Source organism: Conger conger, chromosome 12, assembly GCF_963514075.1.
Source record: "Conger conger chromosome 12, fConCon1.1, whole genome shotgun sequence".
NCBI classification, from domain to species: Eukaryota; Metazoa; Chordata; class Actinopteri; order Anguilliformes; family Congridae; genus Conger; species Conger conger.
Window position 1 is genome coordinate 6,363,876 of NC_083771.1, and position 25,253 is coordinate 6,389,128.

General features: G+C 39.4%; 2 protein-coding genes across 4 annotated transcripts; one reads left to right on the plus strand and one right to left on the minus strand.

The window, feature by feature from the left end:
* Nucleotides 1-1,117: 1,117 nt before the first annotated feature.
* ak3 (adenylate kinase 3) lies at nt 1,118-9,025 on the minus strand. 2 transcript variants are annotated; one of them, XM_061215966.1, is made up of 5 exons: nt 7,899-9,025; nt 6,104-6,295; nt 4,857-5,029; nt 3,513-3,631; nt 1,118-2,426 (listed from the first exon to the last, which is right to left on the minus strand). In XM_061215966.1, the coding sequence occupies exons 1-5, from the start codon at nt 8,044-8,046 to the stop codon at nt 2,306-2,308; spliced, it is 753 nt and encodes a 250-aa protein (XP_061071950.1). In that variant the 5' UTR covers nt 8,047-9,025; the 3' UTR covers nt 1,118-2,305. The 2 variants fall into 2 exon arrangements, with proteins under 2 accessions (XP_061071950.1, XP_061071951.1); XM_061215967.1 differs by having other exon boundaries at nt 6,176-6,295; nt 7,899-8,952.
* A 1,376-nt stretch (nt 9,026-10,401) lies between these two features.
* Nucleotides 10,402-24,757, plus strand: rcl1 (RNA terminal phosphate cyclase-like 1). Of its 2 annotated transcripts, none has more exons than XM_061262956.1 (9): nt 10,402-10,592; nt 11,705-11,776; nt 12,168-12,343; nt 12,975-13,049; nt 13,392-13,516; nt 14,535-14,660; nt 14,834-14,990; nt 21,846-21,977; nt 24,574-24,757. In XM_061262956.1, the coding sequence occupies exons 1-8, from the start codon at nt 10,463-10,465 to the stop codon at nt 21,951-21,953; spliced, it is 969 nt and encodes a 322-aa protein (XP_061118940.1). In that variant the 5' UTR covers nt 10,402-10,462; the 3' UTR covers nt 21,954-21,977; nt 24,574-24,757. The 2 variants fall into 2 exon arrangements, with proteins under 2 accessions (XP_061118940.1, XP_061118939.1); XM_061262955.1 differs by having other exon boundaries at nt 21,846-21,949.
* The last annotated feature ends 496 nt before the right edge of the window (nt 24,758-25,253 follow it).

Sequence of the window (25,253 nt, forward strand, 5' to 3'; positions counted from 1 at the left end):
TAAAACTGGTGAGCATTGCCTTCAGTCTACACTGGTCCCATTGTGACCCTGGTGATTATTACGAGTTAAACTGCAGCTCGGTAACATCTAAATACCAAAATTAAATAATTTGGCTCTATCACATCAGGGCAAATTAGATTAGGATGCATAATAGGTTCCTCAGATTGTGCAAAACAAGCAAAGCTTTACAAATGTAGCGTAAAACAGGTATGTGTTCCTGTAAAGCTATGAACCAATAAACCCAAAAGGAAAAAAAGTGACTGTTAAATCTGGAACATTCATGGTGCAGGTATATGTGTAACAGTTTGGTGGATGAGTCTTTGGTTCATATGTGCCAGTCTGTTATAGTCCCGGCACAGTCCCTGCAAGATGACATTTTCTCTGTGCATCACACTCACTTCTCGTACACTAGCAACAGCACCATTTTAGGGGGGGGGGGGGAATGGCTTTTCTCAGAAATACACAAGATGTCCCCTCATTTGTTCTGCCTTCTGCCTGAGTGAAGCCAGTGTGGCCACTCAAAACCATCCTGTGTGAAGTACTGTAGTCCAAGACTATGCAGGTTACAGAAATTGTGGTGGGGGGTTCGAAAAAGGGATTGTGTAAGAAAAATGACATGCAACCTTAAATAAAATTTGATTTGGTCTTAAAGACCTGGAATCCATTGCCATTCTTGGGTTTGACTAATCGATACCAGAAAATATGGTTTTCCATTTTGTTACTAACATAACGCATAAAAATAAATCTCCCTGTTGTCCTTGAGGGAACAGCTAATATAACCCATGCGTTTCCCACAACACAATTTATCACCTAAAGGATTTGGCCTTGTCACTAAAAATACTAAAAGCTGTTTACCTTTATCAAAACCAGCTTTCAAAAGGGAATTCAGGTGAAGGGAAATCAGGTTAATATGCAAATGCACCTGTTGCATCAAAAACGAGCCTTGTACCTTTGGTTACCTCAGAAGCAGAGATTGGATAAGATGAATTTGGCTTAATTAAAATTATGTGCATATGTGCAGAAAGAAGTAAAACAATGCGTGGAAGCAGTTCATACAGAGTGAAACATACATCATCTATTCAAATTGTGAAAGAATTGGCACAAAAATAAAAACACATTTATCCATGATTGAAAATTTTTATGTACTAGAAAAGTAGACTTTGTATCAAGTGGTCTCATTTTCAATTCAAGGAAATACATCAGGTACTTGAAAAAGAATGCCTGTAACTCCGATGAGAAATATAAAATACAAATATGTAATACTAAATATACAATAAATATGAATCAGTATTTTAAGGCCTGGCTGAAATAGTTTAATAAGAACACGTTCTCAAAAATCAATAAATCAAAAAATCAATAAAATCTGAATTATAGGCAGCATTAACAATTATAACAAACCTGACAGGCAAACATGGTGAATGTCAAAAAAAGCTCAACTGGCTAAATTAAACAGGTGAAACACATGGGTCTCTTTGAACACTTTCATAATTTTGTTAAAATGCATAACAACATAAAACCTCTATAATGCACTTTAATTAAGACCTATTAACATCCCCTATCCCTTGTAAGACTAGTGCATGTGCAATTTATTTAATTGAAAGTATGTTGAGTACAGCTAGCCAACTCATGCTTCAGCATTTTCCAACTGAAGGTTATAGAGGGTTGATTAAATTATTTGAATATTATTAAAATTCCCTAATATGACTCCACTCCAGTGGAAGTAATTTACCGCTTAATACGTTTAGCTGCCTTCATTAAGCAAAAATATAGGTTTGGCATCTAGGAAAGACTTGAGATTTTTCTGAATGTGGTCATTAAGAAGCAGTTTTCACAGTTAAATACAATCATAATACAATGCAAGTGCAACCTTCTCAGGAACAAGGTAAGCTAAGGCAATATTAATGCAAAATAAAGCTCTACTTCTCACTCCAAAATTATGACACAAATAAAAAAATATTTCATTAAGACCAAGGGAATTAGCATAACGTTGCTTTGATCACGTTCCCATTGTATACAGCTATCAGGAGTGTTAACGGTACACTGGAGTGTACCGTTAACGCATCAACGTTGACTTCCTTCTACACATTTCCCACTGATTAAGAAGCCCATTCACCTCATCATATTCCTTTATTCCTCCTTATCATCTCCGTTATGTCTCCTTTATGAACCCCTCTGCCAACCACTTGACAACGCTCCACTTTTCTTAACCCTTAACTGGTAGCGCAAAGACACTACCCTCCCCCCTCTTTCGTGCTCCGAAATGTCACATTGTGAGACGATTGACTCCATTTTGGCTCCAATGGCTCTAGACCTTCCCAGCGGCCTTATGGTTTACAGACCCCACTTTCCCAGACAGGAAGGTGTGAACATGAGGCCAGATTTTGTTGGTTTCAGTTCCTGAAAAGGTCTCCAGAACACCCTTGCTTCTGTGGACGGAAGGAGAGGTATATTGTTCAAAAGACTACAAACCCATTGCTCTCAATTGTGAACAGGAATTAAAAAGGAGTTAACATGAAGCAGATACTCCATCATCCTTGAATTATTTTAAATATAAAAAAGATTATGCATTTAGAAGAAGTCATGACAGGTTTTAAATTATAGATTTAGAATTATTCATCAGGCCAGGCTAAATTCTGAAATAAAGATACATTTCTCTACGTTTCGACGTCTCGAAGTTTTAGGCAAACAAATTTATCATTAAAACTTTTAGAGTAATTTCTCTTGCTGAAAAAATATCAATACAATCTCACTCGAGAATTGATATTTGTTTTACATAGCTGGCCTGCTAGTATGTAGGCCAAATCGTTGATGTGTTGAAACGCTTTCAGTTGGATACGGAATTTGCATTCAGAACACAACTTGCCTGAGATGATCAATTAATTTTAAGGTTCTATTATCACAGCTACGTATATGTTAAAATTAACACACATACTTTGCAGAGTAAAAATACTTTATAAAACTGCACAAACATATCACTGCCAACATATGACTGTATGTACCAGGCATGCATTTTTTTGGGATGCTGACAGAACACACCAATGCCCCCTGCCACTGACAGCACTCCCAACACCTGACCCTGTCCTAAAGTCATGATCGTGCACAGTGACTGCATTGTTTGTAGTGGTATCAGCTTGAGCACAGGTTAAATAAACCTCCATGCCCTTGGCACAGGTCAGAAGATGTTTAGATACAAAACACAGCTTCTGTTTTGGTGCGTTCATATTTCCCCTTCCAATTCATCAGTTTATATAATTGTAGTTTATTATAGTTTATCAGTTTATATTGTTTTTATACCTTTTAATAACTGGTGTTTGTTGTACATTTCAGTACATTATGTGTGGAAGCATTGACTGACTGAATATACTTTTCTTATGGTTGTGTTCAGCCTCCTTCATGACATGGAATCAGAAGCTGAATGCAAACAATAGACTGACACTCGAGTTCTCCAAACCACAATACAGCACTGCTTCATTCTCACACAATGAACGTTGACCATTAACGTTTGCTGGTACCTGTAGTACTCCAGGACCGGCTCGGTCTGGGTCTCGTAGGCATGTAGTCTCTTTGTGACAGTCTCTGGGGTGTCATCGTCCCTCTGCGCTAAGGGTTCGCCAGTGACATCGTCAAGACCCTGCGAAAACAAAATGGTGATCAAAGTCAGCACTGCAACCATACTGAATGGGGGCTGATGGATTTCCAATGCTGTCAGTATGCTGTGGCACAGTTATGTAACGGACCAATTATCACGTCCCATTGTCAGATATGCAATAACAGTAAGAGAGCAGAGCAGAGCCAGTGTACCGACAGCAGGGGCAAGTTACGTCAACAGAACAAGACTAACCACGAACCAGTAAAATGCAAATTGTATTGTCTGAGGCTAGCTAATCCCTTTGTGTCATGAAAATGTTACAATTCCTCATAATTTTCCGTGTTAGTTGCGGGAGAATGTGGGTTGACATGGGAAAGTTGGATGACATGAACATAGCAGCGGGCATGTAAGGATCACAAGTCCAAGTAAAGACCAGTCGGAGAGGCAGAGTGCATGTTCGAGCTGCAGTAAGGTGCGTGCGTGTGCGTGTGTGTGTGCGTGTGTGGCAGCTCTGACATCAGCAGCCTCCTAATGTCGGTGAGTCAAGACCTGGGTTGAGTGCCAGAATTAATCTTTATTAGGAAGGAACTCAGCCATGCAAATGAAAGCACCGAGAAGCTCAAATAACAGAAATGCAACAGAGGTTACAGTCACCCCAGGGCAAGAGCCTTATCCCACAAGCCAGAGCAGCTGCAGATCAAGACTGTCTACACCACTCACAATCCCTGCTCCCTTGTTCACTGCAAAATGGATTAACCTGCACTACTTTAATTGGTAGGGGAAGAGCAAAGGTCTCCACTGGGATCTTCAGAGGGAATAACCCTCTCATTGTCTTATCTGTCTATTTGGTAAGCCATCATTCTAGTTCCAGTGAAATATTATCCAAGATTTCTTGTCAAATCCCATACACAAACACAAGACATTGGACTTCAGTCGCTTCTTGTCAGTCTGCGACAATCAGAGTGATAGCTTTTAGCACAAGCTTATATGCCTTAAAAGGTACAATATAATCAAGATTTTTGTGTTAAAACATTGTTACAAGACCATTGTAAATCCCTTCCTATCATTCACAAAGGCTCACCGATATGTTGACTCACCCTATACCTGTGTTCATAGTCCTTAAATTCGGGTTTCAAAATATACAGTTGACGACCCGACACTGTACCAAAACATTGTATAACTCTGCATTGTATAACCTCTCTTGACTGTTAGAAGTCCAAAATGGCCTATTGTAGCTTTAAGGAAGAGCATAAATCCATGGACTCACAGGGATTTTGGGCGGGTTGAAGTCGGTGTTGTAGACTCTGCCGCTGGGCAGGTGGAGCCAGCGAGACGTGAGGCGCTCTTTGATGGTCTGAAAGGGCACGTTCAGGTTGATGACGGTGTCGACGCTGTAGGCCTCGTCCAGGGCCTCGGCCTGACGCACAGTGCGGGGGAAACCTGCCAGAGACACAGGCGCGGGAACGTTCACTCGCAGTCTCAGAGCAGGAGGGCCTCCTCCGGAATTTCTGGAAGGTTTCTGACCCGTGCCCTTTGAGGACACGGCATTCGGGGTTTGAACAGCAGCCAGCGCTGTGTGCAGCTTATGAGCACATTCCAGAAGCCTTGTGGAGCCCAGGGAATGGGATCCCTGCCTACAACTCTGGTACAGGCAAGGTTTCAATCCATAAATGTATGTTCATTTTGACTGTTATACATTATATGACTCATCACCTAAACCTCTTATTCAATCTTGTTATTAGTATTATGTTTAAAAACAGTATTGAAATGTTGTGTACAACCTTGAAATAATGTAAAACTTATACCTTTTCTCATGTCCACGATTATTATTATATATATATATATATATATTTTTTTTACAGTTCCCTTTGTCATTAACTGCAACTTCCAAATGAGAAGCAAGTATAAAAAAATAAGTTTAAAAAAATAAAATAAATAAAAAAGTTGGATATGACTGAATATCAGGTATGATAATAAAATAAAATGAGCAGACAAACTGGTTTCAACTGGGTGGGAAATAGCCCGTGGCATTATGAACTCCCTTTCAATATTTAAAACTGAAATATAACCATACAGCCAGCACATGGAGGCAGATCCCTCATCTCTCGGCGATCATTCACACTTGCCACACAGTCTCTTGTGGACAGAATTATATTTACAGCTGTTAGTTGCTTCTTCTGTGGAAGTTAGGCTACATGAGTCATACAAACCTAGTACTATATAGCAATAAAGATATTGGTCAATCTGGCATTGCTCTTTCCACACCCAGGTAGGGTGTAATAACATGGTGTTTACATTTATATCTAATCAGTGGGGGAAAACCATTAGTGGGCTGTAAATCACAAGGGAAGGTGAAGTGAACATAGGCACATACATAAAGGACACAGCACGTAAGTCCTCTAGGGTTTAGAAATGGCATACGTTACATAAAAGATAAATGCTATTATTATCCTGTTTAGAAACATGAAAAAAGTATGCATCTAAAGTATATATACTATGTGGTTTAATACACACCCCAGTTGAAGAGAAACAGTAATATCACAGTAATTCCATTAAGCTGCCACTGCAGAGAATCTGTGCTTTTACCATCCAGCAGCCAACTGCTCTGCTCCGCTTTGCGTAGCTCGAACAGGATGAGACGGGTGATGATGTCATCAGGGATCAAATGGCCCTGGTCAATACAGGACTTCACCAGGAGTCCGATCTCTGCATGGAGAAACAAAGGGTAGAGAGGAGTCATATCCACCACATTCTAACCCAGCATAGGAAGAAGTCACGTGATCTTTTAATGAATGCTTAGAAAGGACTAGTCGTTAAGAACACAGGGCCCTAGATAAGGACTAGCTACTTTATCAGTTAGCTGGGAGGGTGGCTTCTGAATGCTTGCAACATGATAATGGCCATTTCTGATAAAACTATTTATTCTGCCAATCATAAGCTGTTTAGTCATTCTGCAGTTGTAATAAAGTGTACAATACATGTAAGGTTGTCTGCGAGTAGATGCTTTGGCAACATATTCAATGTATCATTATCTTTCTCACATTAGCCCCCTATTAAGGATTTCAGTATTTGCAGCACATGGTTATCTCCTTTAGACTGGGAAATCCAGTGAAATGTTGCTGTGCCTACTGAGAGCAAAACAACAGAACCAAGTATGCGACTCCAATATAACTCCAGCCTATATTTTGCCAACATGCACATCACCTTGCACAATGCTTCCCACAGTCAAAATAGTGGCTAGTGGAATTTGAAAGGCTGTCAGTGAACCAAGCTTAGCATATACAGTATATACGAGGGGGGGGGGGGGGACTCACACAGCAGTTTCTGTAAAATGGTAAAACATAAATGGTGCAATGTTGAGTAAACACTGGCAACTCAGTCCTGCATGTTTTGCTTGATGTTGATATTAAAAATGACACACAAGGTGAAGGTCCAAATATTTATTGTATTAACAATCCTTTAAACTTTTAAACTTTGCACATACCTAGTGGTTTACTACATGCCTATAATTGCCAGAATTGTGGATTAAGCCTTTTAATTTTTGCATCCTCATAAAATCTGAACGTTTCTCTTAAAGTAATGTGACGCTTCATATCTCGGCAAATAAAACAAATGTAGTCTATACCCACAGTTTGTATTACTGTCTGGAATTGTTCTTTTAACTTAGTGTACATTGGCAGAACATTTTATGCATGTAAAATTATAATATATCATTTCCAAAATAACAGGTGATAAAGAATAGTCAGGAAGTCACACGGTTTGGTCTCTTCGACATCATCCGCCTCCTATAATGACAAATCTGTGTAAAATCTGCCAAAGTTATTAAATGCTGTAACCCATCTGTTCTGCATGCATACAGAGTCTTAATATTTTTGCTATGATTAAACTGCAAGAGTTTCATACATTCACTTTGCCATCACATTTCCGCAAAAACAATAGCCCCATTGTAGAATAAAGACATTGCATCGTCGTCTACAAACGTTTTATAGACGATGCAAAGTATAGTTTAAAACAGATAATTAAATGCGAAGACATAACTATTACTCTCAGTGACGACGCAATACATAAAGCTAAATTAGCACATACCTTAAAGGAGAAAAAATGGTTTCATCAACATGTAGCCTAGATATTTAGTTTGCTGGTTAGCAGCCAAGCAAATGTAGCCATCTAAATTGTGCTTTGCATGCAAATCTAGCTAGCTAGCTAGCTGTCGACAACATGTATGCAATTTCCTAACCCACAACATGTTAGCTAATTTCACTACGTTTTACTCTGGCGTAGGAGATGCTATTCACAGAAGATTGCTTACCCGTCTTGGCGTTAATGTTGGTCCTCAGAATGTCCCCACTTGAAATGTGTTTCAGTTCGAAACTTTTTCTTATACGACCAGACACAGTTCCTTTTCCCGAACCGGGCGGCCCCATGATAACAGCTCGAAATAGAACGCGCAAAACCATTTCCAGACTATATTTTAAAACAATAAATGAAAAGCTGAAGATGCTCCCATTTAAAACACCCTCTGCGTTCTTTAAAAAAAATACAGTAAAATGCTTTATGTCCAATGGAACCTTGCAGAACCCGCCTGTACCTGACGTGGCATCCACTTCTCTTCCTTACTAGAGTCTCCAGAACTAATCTCGTTTTTTTCACGTCTGTTTTTTGAGACCTTCCAGCGAGGCGGAGGCGAGGGAGGAGAATCGGTTGCGTTCCAGGAAGTTTCTTGCAGACGCGTGAATGCTTGCTGTAGAAGTAGCTTGCCATGAAGGGCATACGAGGACACACGGTTCAGTAATCACACTGTTGTGTTCTGCATATCTTTTGTTTTGGGCTCAAATGAGCCTGATGGAGCCACAGCGTAAAGTAAAACATTTCTGTGCATTTATTTTAGAGCACTTCCTACGCGACACACTTGCTCGTATGTAGGCTACCTAAGATACATTGCCGACCAATTGAGGCAGAGTGGTACATCGTTTGGATCCTTCAGCTGTAGGCTATTTTTTTAAATAAAAACAATTATTTTTAATATTTTAAGGAGATAGATTGTCAAATATATTATAAAGAACAAAATAATATAATATTATTTTCCATGGTTCTTCACAATCGTTAAACACTTACGCTGAGATGTTTTATTATCCTGGGGGAAAAAAAAGGTTTCATGGTGTCCACTGCAGGAGGACTTTGTAATCCTTTGGAACCCTTGTCTGTGGTGTCATTAACAACGTGACTTAACTGGTCTGAGCAGTGAAACAGGGTCACCAAGATATGATGGATCACCAAGAAAAATTGATGCTAATGAAAGATGACACGAAGGTAGAGGGGGCGTCATACTGCCCCGTCAGGCTCCTAAATATGTATTACACAGTAAATGTATATATTATTTAAAGAGTAGCAAGAATATAAATGCATTTTTAAAAGGAATTACATGATTGATTTATATCTTTGGAGTTCTTTAAAATTATTTATCGTATCTAGCTACTACTTTTGCATTTGATGATGCAGCAGTAGGGAATAGGGGGGGACAGTTTATTGGTGTGGTTGGAATGTGTGTCTATTTAATATTTCATATTCACATTTGTACAATTCTGTCGTTTATTGCTGTTCAGTTCAGGCTCCAATCCAATGCAAAGCCAATGTGTCACCCTGCCCTTTTATTGCCTTTATCTAATTCTATGCCCCTTTGTTTGAATATCTGTAGAGGTATTCAAACGAAATATTAAATCAGAACAAAACTACATTTATTGGATTGAACCAATGCTACCAAATACTTGTTCCGCATTTTGGCCCGTACTGGTTTGCATGACATTGAATTGAGATTATTAGACCTGAAAATTTGATTTGACTTGCAGAATTTATTTTTGTTCATTTTAGATATCAGATTACATCCTTCATTTTTGTTCATTCTTACACTTTATGTCTGCATAATTACACATTTGTGAAAGTTGTGCAGGTTATTAATGTATTCATTCAAACAATCTTTTTGTGCGCATAATTTTCTAATCTTTGACACCGAATATTATTCACACTGCGGCATCTAGTGGTGGACAATAGGAAACGAAAACGGGCAAACTAAATCGACAACTCATACAGAATTTGGCTCTACTGGCTATTAGCATTCAACCTTGCTGTCTGCATACGTTTAGAGATAAAAAACCTGGAAAAATACCAGATTTCTAGCACGTATTAGTGATGTAACAAGTTCATATTTACGGGTCAGACAGCTTACATTGCCCTTGTTTTTTTAGTCACAAAATCCGAGTTTTCACCATTACCTTTTTTCAAGTGATGTCTGGCCGTTAGTTTTAACCACAACTCGGCCATCCGACTCATTAACGTTCACATGCTTTGTGGTCAGACAATTGACAGAAAGATTATGTGTGGCTGCCTGTTCGTTCCTGTCGGACTGTTTACATTTAGCTTAGCAATCGACTAGCAATATTTGGCTATTCCTGGTGGTTAAAAACGCAAATACAACAGGAAATTAAATGCTGCAATACTATAGTTATCAAATAAACTCTATGCGTTTTAAATTTGCATTTGTGGCTGTGGCTTTATTGTATGACATTCCTTACGGATCACGGAAGACTCGATGTTTTGTTCGACCATGTTGGAAAGAGTGCTGCATCGAGAATCCCGATTTTCCCAACTTGATCATCCGATATAATAAGGTGTTCATGTGGGACTTTCCGGTGGGAAACTCGTATAGAAAGCAAATCCGAAACCACCTGAAAACAGGGATAGGCCAGAATCGCTCGCGTTTTGGTGCGATTTGTTCCTCATGTCTTCATGTAGTCATGTGACCTTTGATTCTTCTGCATATCCCGTCTGTTTTAAAACACGTGGATGGAGTTGGAGGTGTAGCCTTTCAACAACAACATGGCGAATAAGGGGCTCGTGTACGATGGGTGCAATTTTTTCAGACAGAGACTTGTTCTATCTTTATTAAGTGGGAAGAAAATTACAATCCGAAATATACGGTCAAAAGATGACAATCCTGGACTCAGAGGTGGGTTTGAGGAATCAAACTTTTAACATTGTCTGAAATTGCTAGTTAGCTAAGTTAGCTGTTACGCAGTTGTTAGTTGATTTATTCGGAGGTAACTTAGTCCATGTGCGTATTCAAAACTGTAACCTATCAGACGTAAGTTACTGTACACTGTACATCTAGCGAGCGTTAGCTTAACTTGCAGATAGCTTATTTAATTGAATCACGTTTCGATTGCAGGCTCATTTGCTAACGAGCGCAAAGTAACCTGCTACCATTCAAAAGTTGATTTAATTATTTATTGGTGCGGTCAAGCTTGTTAGCGAACTGTGTTAAGACATACGTATACGTACGTATTATTATTTGTTCATTATAAGCAGTTAAATTAATATTAGTTTAATATTAATATAACATATTAATATTAAAATAACTTTTTTTTAATCCTTTCACTTAGAAAATTAGGTTAACCATGTGAAGAATTTCAATAAAATCAGTGTCTAGCTTTGCATTTATTGGGGGATGGGGAGAATCAAAGATAAAAATATGGTTTGTATACGGGGCCAAGATGAGCAATTAAAAATGTAACCCAACTTGAAGCTCTGTAGCATTACATAAACTTAGCTCTTACTGCATGTACAGGACGCATTGCACTTTCAATTCACCCAGATTTGGAAAGAGCTCATAACGGATATGTTTTGACAGTCTGGAAGGGGGTTGTGGATTCCATTCCTTGCCATGGCACATTCTGTACATGCTGCCATCTCTGTCTAACCATATCTGCTTTCCCTTGCTGAATAAAGTGGAGAAAATGCATAAATTGTGCTAAACGTAAAACTACCATACGTGTTCAATTGACCTGCCCTGAAAATGCAATCAATGGCCACTAAGTGCTGTGTGAAACCTATCCCAGTCATAACCTTTTTTTTGTTTTGTTTTTGTTTACACTGTCAATATAAAAAGTAATTTATGGTTCCATATAATTAATCACTACATGCTGTAAAGCTAATTGAATAATGTGCCCAACTTCTCAAATATTTGAACTCCACGCTTTTATATGTATGTATGTTTATGCATTTATATGAGAAGTGTATTTGACTTTATGTAAAATGTTGCTGTGATATTACTTTCCAAAGATTTTGAAGCCAGCTTAATCCGCCTCATGGACAAAATAACCAATGGCACCAGAATTGAAATTAATCAGACTGGTAAGTTTTTGAAAATATAACCCAGGCCAAGTCTCTTGTTTTCTATGACTGCTTTCTACTTAAATGTTCAACATGTGCTACAAATAACTGTAATTAAGGCTGGTTTATACTCTGTTGCTCAACTGAAATCGCAGAATATTTATGAATGTTCATCAATGTCGCCCGACATTGACTCCAGTCGTTGTTTAATTGAAAATATGTTTAATTTCTGAAGCGTAAACCGAATGTCACTGGTTGCAGCGACGGTCGCCCGACTGAGTATAAACCAGCCTTAAGCCTCCAAAACCATTTTGTACGTGTTCTGTCAGTCCCTCAGGCTGAGTTGCTTTGTCTGTCGGCTGAGTGTGACGGCACAGTCTCACTGGCAGTGTGTGTTGCCGCTGCCCTGCAGGCACTGTGCTGTTCTTCCAGCCCGGTCTGCTGTACGGAGGTTCTGTGGAGCACGAGTGCAACTCTCAGCGATCTGTGGGGTTCTACCTGGAGGCCCTCCTCATGCTTGCCCCTTTCATGAAGAACCCGCTCCGAGCCGTCCTCAAAGGAGTCACCAACGACCAGATGGATCCATCGGTAACCGCCGTCCTCTGTATAACGCACACACTGCATATATGTGTGTGTGTGTGTGTGTGTATGTGTGTGTTTGTGTGTGTGTGTGTTGGCATACATTTACACACCATTATGTACACATTTCAAGCTGCAATGAATGTATGGTGTATTTGAGATAAATATTTATGACCCTTTCACAGTGTTCTTCTAAGTATTATTTCATATTCTCTCTCACAGTGCATTGTCCTGGTTCCCCATTCTTTCTGTAAATGCAGTCCGTTCATCCTGCAGACAATTTGCTGCTTCCGCACATGTGACAGAAATAACTTGAATTGCAGATACAGCCTTTTGGCCACATTACTTCAAGGAATATCTGACGTCTTGACACCCATGACAATATAAAGAAACCTCACAACCAGTCAGTTTTGTTAATGGTGAATTGACTGTAAGAACACACTGGCCATCCAACTGTAAATGAAAGCAGGTGGGAAAAAAAGCGTCCACTTTGTGCAAAGCGGAGCTGCTGGTAGGTTCCCTCGCTTGAAGCCTGGCTGTCTCCTGGGAATTAAGCTATTTGCAGCACTTCCACAATGTTAATTTTGGTCGCAGATGAGTGCCTTGCATTGCTTATTAAAGACTGTTTTGTCTCTTCTAGGTTGACACTTTAAAGGCAACCTCTATCCCGTTGATGAAGAAGTTTGGGCTTGACGGAGAAGGCCTTGAGCTGAAGGTAATGCCTGTTGTTTTCCTCAAAGTTTACTTTTATCTGCCCAGTTGTGTGCAAAGCCTGTTTTCTTATCCCTACTTCCTGTGCTGATGTTATGTTTTAGGCATTATTTAAAGTGTTCCGCCAATTCTGTAAGGGGTTGGAACTATTAGAACTCGTACTGTGAATTATTTTTGTTGTCTTGACGCTATAAGTTTCATTGCACGCAGTCATTTTATAATCTTATGTGTTTTTTTAACATTTGTTGTGTTTTTATTGCTTGAGCTCACCAAATGAAATTCCATGCCCCGGTGGCTATGGCAGTAAAGTGTTGAATGCAGAATCTTAGCTCCCTTACTCCCACAGATAGTAAAGAGGGGGATGCCCCCTGGTGGAGGGGGAGAGGTGCTGTTCTCCTGCCCTGTTCGCAGAACCATTCGACCCGTCCAGCTGACCGATCCAGGGAAAATCAAGCGCATCCGGGGAACAGCGTATCCTACATTATCAACTTTTTTTTTTTAACTTAAATTCAGCGGAATTTGCATATGAAATAGGCAACTTAATCCCAAGGAAATGTTTGATAGAATGTACCCAAACACACAATTTTAACACAATTTTATCCAATAGCCTCACAAATGTATTCTTAATATTTCTAGATGGTGGTCAATATCTAAAGCTACTTATTACTAAGTGTTACTTTGCTGCTCCTAAGCAAGAGAACTCTGCTCCAGTCTTCTACAACAACACGTGCTAGCGGTCATTTAAAAATGTGTGTGCTATGCGTGTATGGGTACATGTCATTCAAGAAATTTGTATCAGAATAATGTTCCATCTGGAGCAGGGGTGCACAATAAGGGCCGATCCGTTTTAGGACTTTGTCTTAATTATTTAATTGCCTCAATCCTATCTTATCTGATGTGTATGAGTACCAGCTACAGCTGCAGACTGCAAGTGTATCCTAATGATTTTACTGTGCTCAAGGACAGGCTTGAACCAGGGTCATTCATAGAGCTGTCTGCAAATTAAAAACAAGGCAATTGGTTGGAACAAAAACCAGTATGCAGACTGGCCGTCAAGGACCAGAGTTGTGCACCCCTGATCTGGAGGGAGTTCAAAGCCCTCCAGATCCAGATCTTTAAGCATGCCTGCTTGAATAGATCATGCAAAGTGATTATGGCGCCTGACATGCTAGTAAAATGCTTGATGGAAATTGTTTAACGCTACCAAATTAGAAGACCGGTTTTGCTCACCAAAGCAACATTTTTACAAGGTTTGGTTTGTAACCTACCCGAGCAAAGCATGCTGCACTTGGTGTAGCGTTGCTCTCCCACTATATGCTTGTAACAAAATACAGAACAAAGTTGTGAATTTTGTCCTTTAATGAGAGATTCATGTCTGTAATGACAACATTTGGTATAGATGGAGACCCCTGGTGGCATAGGTGGCTAGAGTTCGTGTGACATGGCAGTTCTTTGTATCCTGGTTGTATTCCTTGATGGTTATTCTCAGGTACTCTGTACGAGTATCCCCTCAGATGGCAAACCGAATTGTGGACTCTGCCAGGAGCGTTTTGAACAAGTTCATTCCAGACATTTACATCTATACGGACCACATGAAGGGAGCCAACGCTGGCAAGTAAGTCCCCTTCAAATTGACCAATAGGTGGAGACATTCTTTGAAAAAGTGGTGCGGCACGCTGGAACTGACACAGTCCCACACCGCGTTTTGCCTGGAGTGCAGTGACCAGCAGTCTTCCCTGCGTTTGGTTATTGCGCGTGTCTCACCACCCACCCCCGCCGCTCTCCCAGATCCCCAGGGTTCGGCCTCTCCCTGGTGGCAGAGACGACGCAGGGCGCCTTCCTCGGAGCGGAGCTGGTGTCCAGCCCGCAGGGGCAGGGGGATGTGGTGCTCCCGGAGGACCTGGGCAGGAACTGCGCTAAGCTGCTGCTGGAGGAGGTTTACCGGGTGAGTGTCACACACTGTGCTTTACAGGGTGCTGCGTGTGCATTACACTTCTCTGTCTTCTCTGCCAGAGATTATAATAGCAACTATGTATAGTTACTGTTGCACTCGGGGTATTCTAGCTGCCAACCGTGGTATGCTAGTTGGTAAGTTGATGTATTCTTCAAGGGTTCAAACTGTATCTCTGTGGTCACGCTGGGACTCAGAACTGTACTTTCCTCTAGGGTCCTCATCGCACTTGTCCCTGGGTTTGATTTGCACTTTGATGTACATCACTCTGGATAAGAGCGTCTGCTAAATGCCTGTAATGTAATGTCGGCTCATCATGCAGGACCACTTGCATGTACATAATTATTTTATTACCTTATTGTTGCGTCATTAACTCGTTTTCTGTATTAGAACTTCAAATGTGAGGAAACATGGCTATCATAAGACATTAAGAACCTCAGGGTACTGTGGAAATAAGCCAGGGCAAACTTCATCATTTTTTTCAGTTGAGCCATTTTTATCAGCATCAAAAGAAACATGCTACGTTTTTTGAATGCGTAATTGAGTATGTCGGTGTAATTTGATAATGAGTTCAGTAGAACATTACTGTCTGTCATGTGATGTACTAGACTCAAGTTTTGCAAATGAGGTTGCAAAATATGGAAATTTTGGAGCGATATTTTATTAGCCGATACAGATACATCCTGTTTTACATTATTGCACAAATGCAAACTCTAACCATGTTTCCACGTCTGGAAGAAGTGGATGAGAACAGACCTCAGCTCGTAGAAATGTAACAAATTTTATTTAACAAAAAATGTCATAATGGTGACCCATTCTGTGTTATTGTCTTGGCATCTGACTGATGGGTGTAAGTTGGTTTTTAAATAAAATGTAACTGCAACCACAAGTCTGCTGCATCTTAGCCTGTTGCGCCACCGCGGTCCTGTGTAAGTTGGTTTTAAATGAAGGAACCAAAATTTTGGGAAATTTTTCCAACTTACCCAGACTTAGACGAGATGTTCAATTTCATTTTCATTTTTGTGCATTCACTGGCTCAATTTCCATGTGAGCATAATGTGTTAGCTTTGCATACTTGAAGCCTATCAGAGTCAGTCGCCTACCTCCTTCAACGTGAAGAAATACACCTTGCAGCAACTCCGAAGCTTGTCTTATTTACACAAGGTATCGTGTGTATTTGAAATTAAAGCAAGAGATATTGTTTTTGGAGAAGTTAGACGGTTGGAACTATAACATGTATCCTCTTCCGTCTCCCGCTGGTTGAGTGCAGTGATCTACGCACTTTCTGAAGGTAGTTTTTAAAAGGTAGATCTACTGACTGCTGACGATGATTAGATGGTGAAAGGGTTATCTTAGATATAGAATGTAGACATTTCATTGGCAGTAAGACTTTGTGGTGTGTAGATTGCTAAGGCCTTGCTGTTATTTTTTTTTTTGCCACACCAACGCAGTATAATCCTGTGCTAAAGAGAATGGCAAGTAAGTCCAAGTGGTCTTATGTGTGTTGTCACTGCTGTCAAATTGTGACTGATTACATTCTTGAGTCATACTCTTGGGAGTGTATTTTGTAAACTTATTGTGGGTACTTGCACATTTGTTAAAGATGACACTAATAACAATTAGATCTAGAGAGATACTGAATTGGCCTTTTTTTTTTTTTTTTTTTTTTTCGCACTGTTGCTTTACTTTACTCTCAGGTCCTCTAGTCATCGTCCTCATGGAAACAGAACCATGTGAGCCATGTTAGTGTGTGGAATTTGGTTCGATTTGAATGCAGAATATTGTTGTGTCTTCTTGAGTGTGGGTCATGTTGGTGGCTGCTCTTCATTGGTCAGCAGGTGTGGGGGGTGGGGGTGAGGGGGGGGGGGTGTAAGGGGAGAAAAACAAGCCCTGCTGAGAACTGTTAATGTTTGACATGGAGGCCAGTTCTCGTGTCCGCTGGTAGACATGCCCTTCTTTGTTTAGTTTGTGGTTAATCATTACCCACGGCTAGTTGTAGTATGCCAGAGTAAGGGGACGTGTTGTGTCTGTCGGAGCTACTGGGTGAACTGAGATGTGATGTAAGTGCTGTATATTCATCAACATTTTGTATCATATTAATATGTAGTGAATACAAAATGGTGCCATGTCATGTTATTGTCCTTATGTCATTTTTCTGTTTCGTTTAACTTCTCTTAAAAAGGTACTGGAACAAAATATTCACATCTTAAAAGTTAAATCTTTCATTTCATTTTTCATGAATTGGCATAATTTGAGTAAGCCTTTGCAAGCATTGCCAGTTATTGTCTTTTTTTATGATGGCTTGCCTTTGAAAATGTCGGTCCATCCTAGAAATGCTTGGCTTCGTTGTGTAGAGGTCAGGACATCAGACATCCTGTGGATGCTGCTACAACAGTTTCTTAAGCAGAATGGCAAAAATGGGAATATAAAGCAAAAAATGGGAATATAGCAAAGGGAAAGTCCTTTATTACTTGGACAGTCAATTCCTGTGTTGAGTAAGTGGAGGATACATGAGACATGACTATAGGCCACATTCATATTGTGTGTATTCCTGTATTCCTTTGCTTTGTATACCGAAATTTCATATGTCTTCAGAAAACATCCCTCAGTCACTTTGGCCTTTAATCATCTTTAATCAGAACAAATTGAATATGAGAGGGCTCAGACTTGCTAGATACAACTCTTAACCCAATGCAAGCCAAGTATTTGAGTATTTAACATTACTAGAATGGTCTGCTTTTGGGTGTTTTTTCAGAGTTTTTATTTATTAAAATTTTTATATAGCCATGCTTCATATGAGCATTGTAAAAAGTCAGCTGGTAAAAATCACGCTACCGTTGTTTGTCGTCATTAGTATGCCTTCTACATCTGACAGTGATTTAGGTTTGATGACATTCAAATTCTGTTTTATTTGGTTCCATGCAGGATGTTTACTCTGTGAATTCATCACTGCTTTAAGTGATCGGAGATATTTCTCAATGCCCACTACAAGAACGTCATTGTACAAAATTCCCCAATGTTTCAGGGGTAGCCTAATGCCCAAGATATGTTTAGATAATCAAAGTTAATTCATGTAGTCATCCGTTTAATTCCATTCTGATGACTCTTCACTGAATGCTCATACCAGTCTGCTTTGTCAGACTGTTTTTCTATCTATATATGCTGTAATACTAAGCATATGCACTATGTCTTTAATCAAATGCCATTACATAACCCCGAATTACCTACTGTAACCTCAATGGTTGTCCATTTAAACAACACATTGCCTCCTTGCAACCAGCCTTGTGAGCCAAGCATTCTCAGGAGAGATTTCAGGAACCAAACATCTGTTGCAACTGAATGTCATAATGATTGAATTCGTTTATTTTCACTGACCGAGTGCTTCCCATTGGAACATCAGTAATGGCATGAGAAAAATATTTGTTTTGACTGATTTTTGGGCTTCAGTTATTGTTTATTTATGTATTTATTTTTTGTGTAAAAATACTTTCTGCTGTTTCTTTTTTAAATAAGGAAAACGGTTTAGTACAATAATTCACCTCTTGATTGCAGGTGTGATTTAATGTCTACATAAAGTGAGGTGCAAAAATGTGGGCACCCCTGGTTTAAATGTCTTACAATTAATCTGTATGTGATCGAAACAAACCTGAACTCTAAATGGTACAGCGTTAAACATGAGAATTTTCTGCAAATTTATAGGCAAGCTTTTATTTATTATGGTTTATGAATTATAAAAAAAGGAAAAGGGCACTGTTTGGGAACCCTTTTGGATTATTCTTCAATTTTTTACTTTTTCAAAAGATGATTACTAAGGCCCAGACCCAGGTGATTTACTTGTTAGGGCTTCAGTGAGTCAGGTGAGTATAATTCCAGGGCTGACCTTTTTATTCTGAAGTAACCCCATGCCTTCTAAAGTATCCAACTGCAGTGGTTGTTCTGTCTGGCGTTAACAACCATGGGTTGTCTAAACCATTGTCCAAGGATTTCAGAATGAAGATGGTTCATTTCCACCAAGAAGGAGAAGGCTACAGTAACTCTCAATGTTTCAAACTACCTAATTCTACTGTTATAATTTTTTTTTTTAAATGATCCATTATTAGAAAATGGAAGATAAATGGAACAGTTGAAGTCCAGACAAAGTCTGGAAGACCAAGAAAGATTTCAGATAGAATGGCCTGAGACCTAGTGAGAAATGCTCAGAAGAACCCACACATCACTGCCAAAGAGCTGCAAAAAAGTTAAACGTCTGAAGTTTTTGAAATAAAACATTTAGAAGTCTTTTGGAGCAATGTGCTTTGGACTTTTGAACTTTTTGGCCACCACCAAAGAAGGTATGTTTGGAGAAGAAAGGGTGAAGTCTTTGTAGAGAATGACACCTTGCCAACTGTGAAGCATGGAGGTGGATCTATTATGCTTTGGGGTTGTGTGGCTGCTGGGAGCACAGGAAATATTGTGCCAGTGAAAGGAAGAATAGATTCCACCAAATATCAATAAATATTCTAGAGGCTAATGTTCAAAGGTCAGTCCAGTCATTGAAGTTGAAGAGAGGTTAGGTATTTCAGCAAGACGATGATCCAAAGCATACCTGAAAATCAACCATGAAGAACCGCTAGGAAAGACTGATGAAGGTTTTGGAATGGCCACCACAGTCCCCAGACTTGAATATTATTGAAAATCTGTGGAGAGATCTCAAACATGCTGTACATACAAGGAGGCCAAAGAATATTTCTGTACTTTGTGTGTTTTTTGCACAGGGCCTTTTTCCTTTTCTTTTTTTCTTCATTATTTTGAAACTGTAAAATAATCTTTTTTTTTTTTCTTTTTTTTTTTTTTTTTTAAGTAATCTTGCTTTAATATTTGAAGAAAAGTGTCATGGGAGGAGGAGGAGGAGGAGGAGGATGTCTTTGACTGTGTTTGAAAATATCTAAAAGTATATTGTGCTGAATCTTTGAAACTAGCTTTGTGCCTCTACAGCAAAGGAGCTGTTGGTTGTAAAGTGTCACACTGTCCAACTGAGAAACTGTCAATTTTCTCACTGTGACTTTATGGCCAAGGCTCGTTAAGACTAATATGCTTATATATAACCCCCAGAGCTGCTGAAATTTGATGCATGGGGATTCGGTTAAATCGGTTGATGTTCTTTATACCTCTGGATTTTAGGGAGTTTCCAGAGGCTTCTCGGCAGTTGAGATTTGAACAGGGCTTTGCACGTATGGCAGGGGTATACCAGAGTATCATACACTCCCACCTTTGTTAAAGTTGGCAGTTTTGTTCGACAGCTTTGATCCTGCTTGAAGGGGATGTGTGAGTGAATAGTATTAAGTATATAATTGGCATACCGTACCATGCTATGAAGATGTAAGTATCAGGCATTTTCTAATTTGACTTGGTTTATTGTTGTGGTATTTTGTTTTTGGTTGTCAGATTAATCAAAACAGCGAAATTGACATTAGATGGTCTGCAATTGTTTGTCATGGTTGAGGTACAGATTTCTTTAAGCTTAAAAATCCAGCTAAGGATAGTCTTGATTACATTTTATTGGACGAGCCCCAAATGGCAACCTCAGAGATCATTTTAATTTTTCCGGCAGTGATGGGACACCAATATAAAATATCTACTTTAGTACCTTTTTATTGAGACTAAAGATTTTTTTGATTTGCATGATTTGTCACTACTAAAGAAAATGATTAAGAAATGAGAGCCAACATACAAACTCTATATAAAGAATAAAATAAAATAAAAAATGTAATCCATAGCTTCAATAGTTTTGGCAATGCATTTTCCCAGCATATAGCATCTTGTTCCAGTTGGTATTTGGGTCAGTCAGTAAACATAGGAATCTCATCAGATCACATTGATGCTGTGAACAAGGTTTCCTCAGTTCCTGAGGGTAATTTCGTGATTGAATCATAATCATGCTGACCAGGAGTCCGGCATAAACTCAAAGTAACGGGCCTAAAACCCTGCACATGATGCAGCTTTTTTTTGTTTTTTTAATGTAAGAAGAGTCTCACAATTGCCCTCAGACTGTAAAAATTTTAATTTGTAATTTTAGACTTTGGACTGTAATGAGAACTGTGTTGCTGTTAAAGGCAATTTGTATCAAATTGTATCAAACGTCTGCAAATAAATTGTATCTTCTCCTTGTTTTGTATTTCACCAAATGCATTTTTAACCAGACTTTATTTTAAAACTGCCATGTTGTGTGTGCTTACTGTATGATTTTGTGGGATCTTTCAGTATTATAAAATTATGTTGTTAATGGATTAATTTTCACTGTCCCATTTAAATTTCTTTTTCAGATTTCAGGTTTATGGACAGAGGTGTGTCAAGTTTTTCTTTTGGGTGTAGTATCACGAGAGTTGCTTATGTGTCTCAAAATCAGCGTTAGTGGTTGCACTTGGTGCATTATTATTATGAAGGAAGTTGCTGTAAGTTTTCCAGACAGTGTATTATTTAATTTGGGCTGTGTCTCCTAATTCACATTTTCTTTACTTGCAATAACTGAATGAGTAAAAGTAATCCAGGCTGAAGAAATGCAGAGTTTTAAAATATCATCATTTTAAAAGTGTTTGTCCTGTTTTGGGTAGAGTTTGTGCACCACTGTTACATAGCTTGATTGTGGTTGCTGAAGTTTTCCGATTCATGTAATTTTTGTTTACTGGGTTCACCCAAGCTGATATTTTTATTTGGTTGGCGTATGTAAAGGTGAGCAAATACATTGTTTTTGTTAACTGTATGTGTAAAGGTAACACCTAAAACTTGTTGGCTTCTGGCAGAGCGAACGCATTGCTGATTTGTTGTGGCGTTGAGTGTCCCATCTCACTTTTCCCTTTTGTGTTGCGTCAGGGTGGCTGTGTGGATTCAGCCAATCAGAGTCTGTCGCTACTCTACATGACGCTGGGACAGCAGGATGTGTCCAAAACTCTGCTTGGTCCACTCTCTCCATACACGTAAGCTTGGTCCACTCTCTCCATACACGTAAGCTTGCCGTGCTCTACTTTTGGCACTAACATTGATCCAAATTCCATCCGAGGTCAGTAAACAGTCAGATACTCAGAAAAGTAAGTGTTTGCGTCCGTTTCCAAAGAACCTTCGCCCCCTTCATGGAATCTTTTGATTTGTGACCTTTTTTTCCTTTTTTTGTCCTCAGACAGTGTCTTGCCTTAGTCGTTCAAATGTATAATCTCAGTTGTTTATAAACTGGCACGAATGTACCCGTTTAAACAACGATATTTTAGTTTAAGCCAGTTTAATTTTTTAAAGCATGCCATTTATAAACCTGAGCACAGGAGCTCTGATCATGCTGTAAGGGGTCCACTTCAAATTGGCAGCCTGCTAAATAGTTGCTCTGCAAATTCCTTAAACTGGAAATGCGATGCCATAAATATGATTTCCAAATGACCAAAACCGCATCCAGCTGTGGTAGGCAGTATAGGAACTTTGCTGTTTTTTTGGGGGGATGAAGGAAAAGCATTTAATATCTCAGTGGAATAATTTAAGATCATTGAACCAGGTCTTTAAGGTCTAGAATCATATCCATAATGCTGTGTGTATACCTGGCAAACATATCTCAAATAGCCACTTTCTTATAATGTGATGCCGTTCATTTCTGCCATTGGAGATCCACTAGTGTTTCTTGTTAATCAGTGTTTAGTTGGTCAATTTAGCGGCTAAAAGCAGTTCAAGAAATAGAAAATCACATTCAGTACCTGAACAAGCATTTACTATAGCCGGATACACACATACATTAAAAATGCCCTTTAACGTTTTGGCTATTATTTTGAGTGAGCACAGAGCATCTCTGTATGGAAATATAACTGTCAAATGCGCAGTATGCTTGTGTCATGTGACATTTAGTAAGCTAAATAATGCGTGCCAGAGGTATATTGTGACTTCTCTCAGTCTTTTCACCTGCCTGGGAATGAAGTGCCCAAACTGGCGGGCCACCCCCTAGCAGCACCCTCCGGAATGTGAACTGTCCATTTTCAGTTATCATGGTACCGGTGCTGTATGCTTCTAAAGTACAGTACTATGATAACTGAAGATTGGCAGTGCCATCGCAATGGGCCGCGGCAGAAGACTATGGAAGATCACTCACAGTCTATCTTTGGGGAGAAATTCTCATTTCCACAATGAGTGTTTTATTTTTTTTATTTTTTTTATTATTATTATTTTTTTAATGTAAATTGGAAGTTATGGAGGAGAATATTAAAATATCTCAGTCACCGTATTCTGACTGGCTATATTCTGAAATATTTTCATGGACACTTGAATATCAATGATTTCTACCTTGTATTAAAGTGTTATGAACTAGTACTGGAATGTAATGGGGTGTGCAGACGATCGTGTATATGAGTAAGCTGACCAATCCCTTGGGATTGCCTAGTAACAAAAAAGTGCCCCTATTCCATAGTATGGGCTGCTTGGAATAGTATATGGTATATGGATTTATACATGAAATTTATAAATGGCTGTACTTGGGTGTGGCCAAAGAATAAAATGTACCATATTTTGTTTTAATATGGTAAATAATATGAATAGAAAGGTTTCTGTTGGTTTGTTTCGAAACAGAAATGTTACCCATTGGTTTTCCTGGTAGTATGCCATTGAAAGCCCCCACATTAATGATCTCAGGATTGGGCTTTATCAGTTACAGACTGTGTAAAAAGCGACAACCACCATGAACTGACCCTTGTGAATGTTAATAAAAGAAACTGCCAATAATAACTGTAAATACCATATATTCCCCTAGCTGAAATAACATCTATACTTTCTTGGGACATTGTACGACAATGACATCCTCCTTTTCTTGTGTTAGTGTTAGGTGATTGAGTAGAAACAGGTATATTAGCTAGCAAGTTTCTGATTTATTGAAGTTTCTGAACCGCCTCCCGAGAAGAAAACCGTAAATTGTTTCCCTAGTCTGCAACCAGATGACTGAGAAGATGCAGTGCCATCTCCGTAAGAAGTGCTTGGGCATTTCCAAAGAGTAATATAGAATTGTAGTCTGCTACTCTCTAGTTTTGTAAAGCTATGTCCTGGTACCAGGATGCCTCACTTGAGTATGTTCTTTAAGCCAACCAGTAAACCAAGTAGGCTGTCACTTGTTTAACCACCAAGACCAGGAATGTACTTGGATTGGTTATGTAAAAGCTTGTCATTAAGTCACTTTACCGATCAGAAAGTCCTTTCTGTCACTGTACAGGTTATCTGAGCGCACTCTGTCCTGGGTCAGCGCTTGTCAGTTAACTCTGATGCAACGGCAGGCTAACGGCCACTGTGCTTCTTAGCATTGGTATAATTCCTCACATCGCCACGTTTATTTGCTTTTCAGATCCCCCCCTATCCAGGCCAGCTTGCACAGATAACATTGTTGATCGACGACTGAGGCGATTTACTCGGTATCTTATTCTGTAGTGTAACATGGGTATTACTTGCCACTTCACCTTTTGGGCATAGGTTTGACGCTGACTTTCTTTTTATTTTATTGTGACAAATTGTGTCAATGGGCTGTTTCATATGGTTTCACTATCCGTAAGAGGCTGCCTGACCCGATGGCCTTTATCTCTTTCAGGATAGAGTTTTTACGGCACATCCGGGACTTTTTCCAGATCATGTTCAAGATGGAGACGCAGAAGCAGGCGGAGGAGACCCAGAAGGGTGGGGACAAAGTGCTGATGACCTGCGTAGGAGCTGGCTACACCAACCTCAGCAAAACTCTCAAATAAAACCTCGCACATTTTTATGCTCAAATGGAATTATGTGTCCATTGTCGAATCAAATCATTGTCTAAGCAACTCACACATTTCAGAAGCCTTGGTTATACCATAGGCTGTAGGCCATGCTGGTATAATGCTCTATACAGATGTGCATTTCCTAGGTTTCTTCTAGGGATGTCCGAATGCCTGGTATGGATCTGTATGGAGAACTGATTTGTATTTATTTAATTTTTTTGTCTTTGAATGTTTTAGTATTTGTAATGCTGAAAGATTATAAAGGGCACAAAATGTTTTGGAAAAGGTTTATTTTTTATTTTTATTTTTTATACTTCCTGTCAATACTGAAGAGCAGGAGGATTTGCACTGCTCTGATTAGGTTTTTCAGTTAACCGTCCATCATGTGCATTTCTGTTCCCTGCTGTGGGTGGTGCTCCCTGGTCTTACCCTCCAGGCCGGTCGCACTGGAGCTACGTCTCCCTGCAGCCTGGGGCTGAACCCACCCTCCTGGCTCCTTGTGAGCATGTCCTCTGAGAGA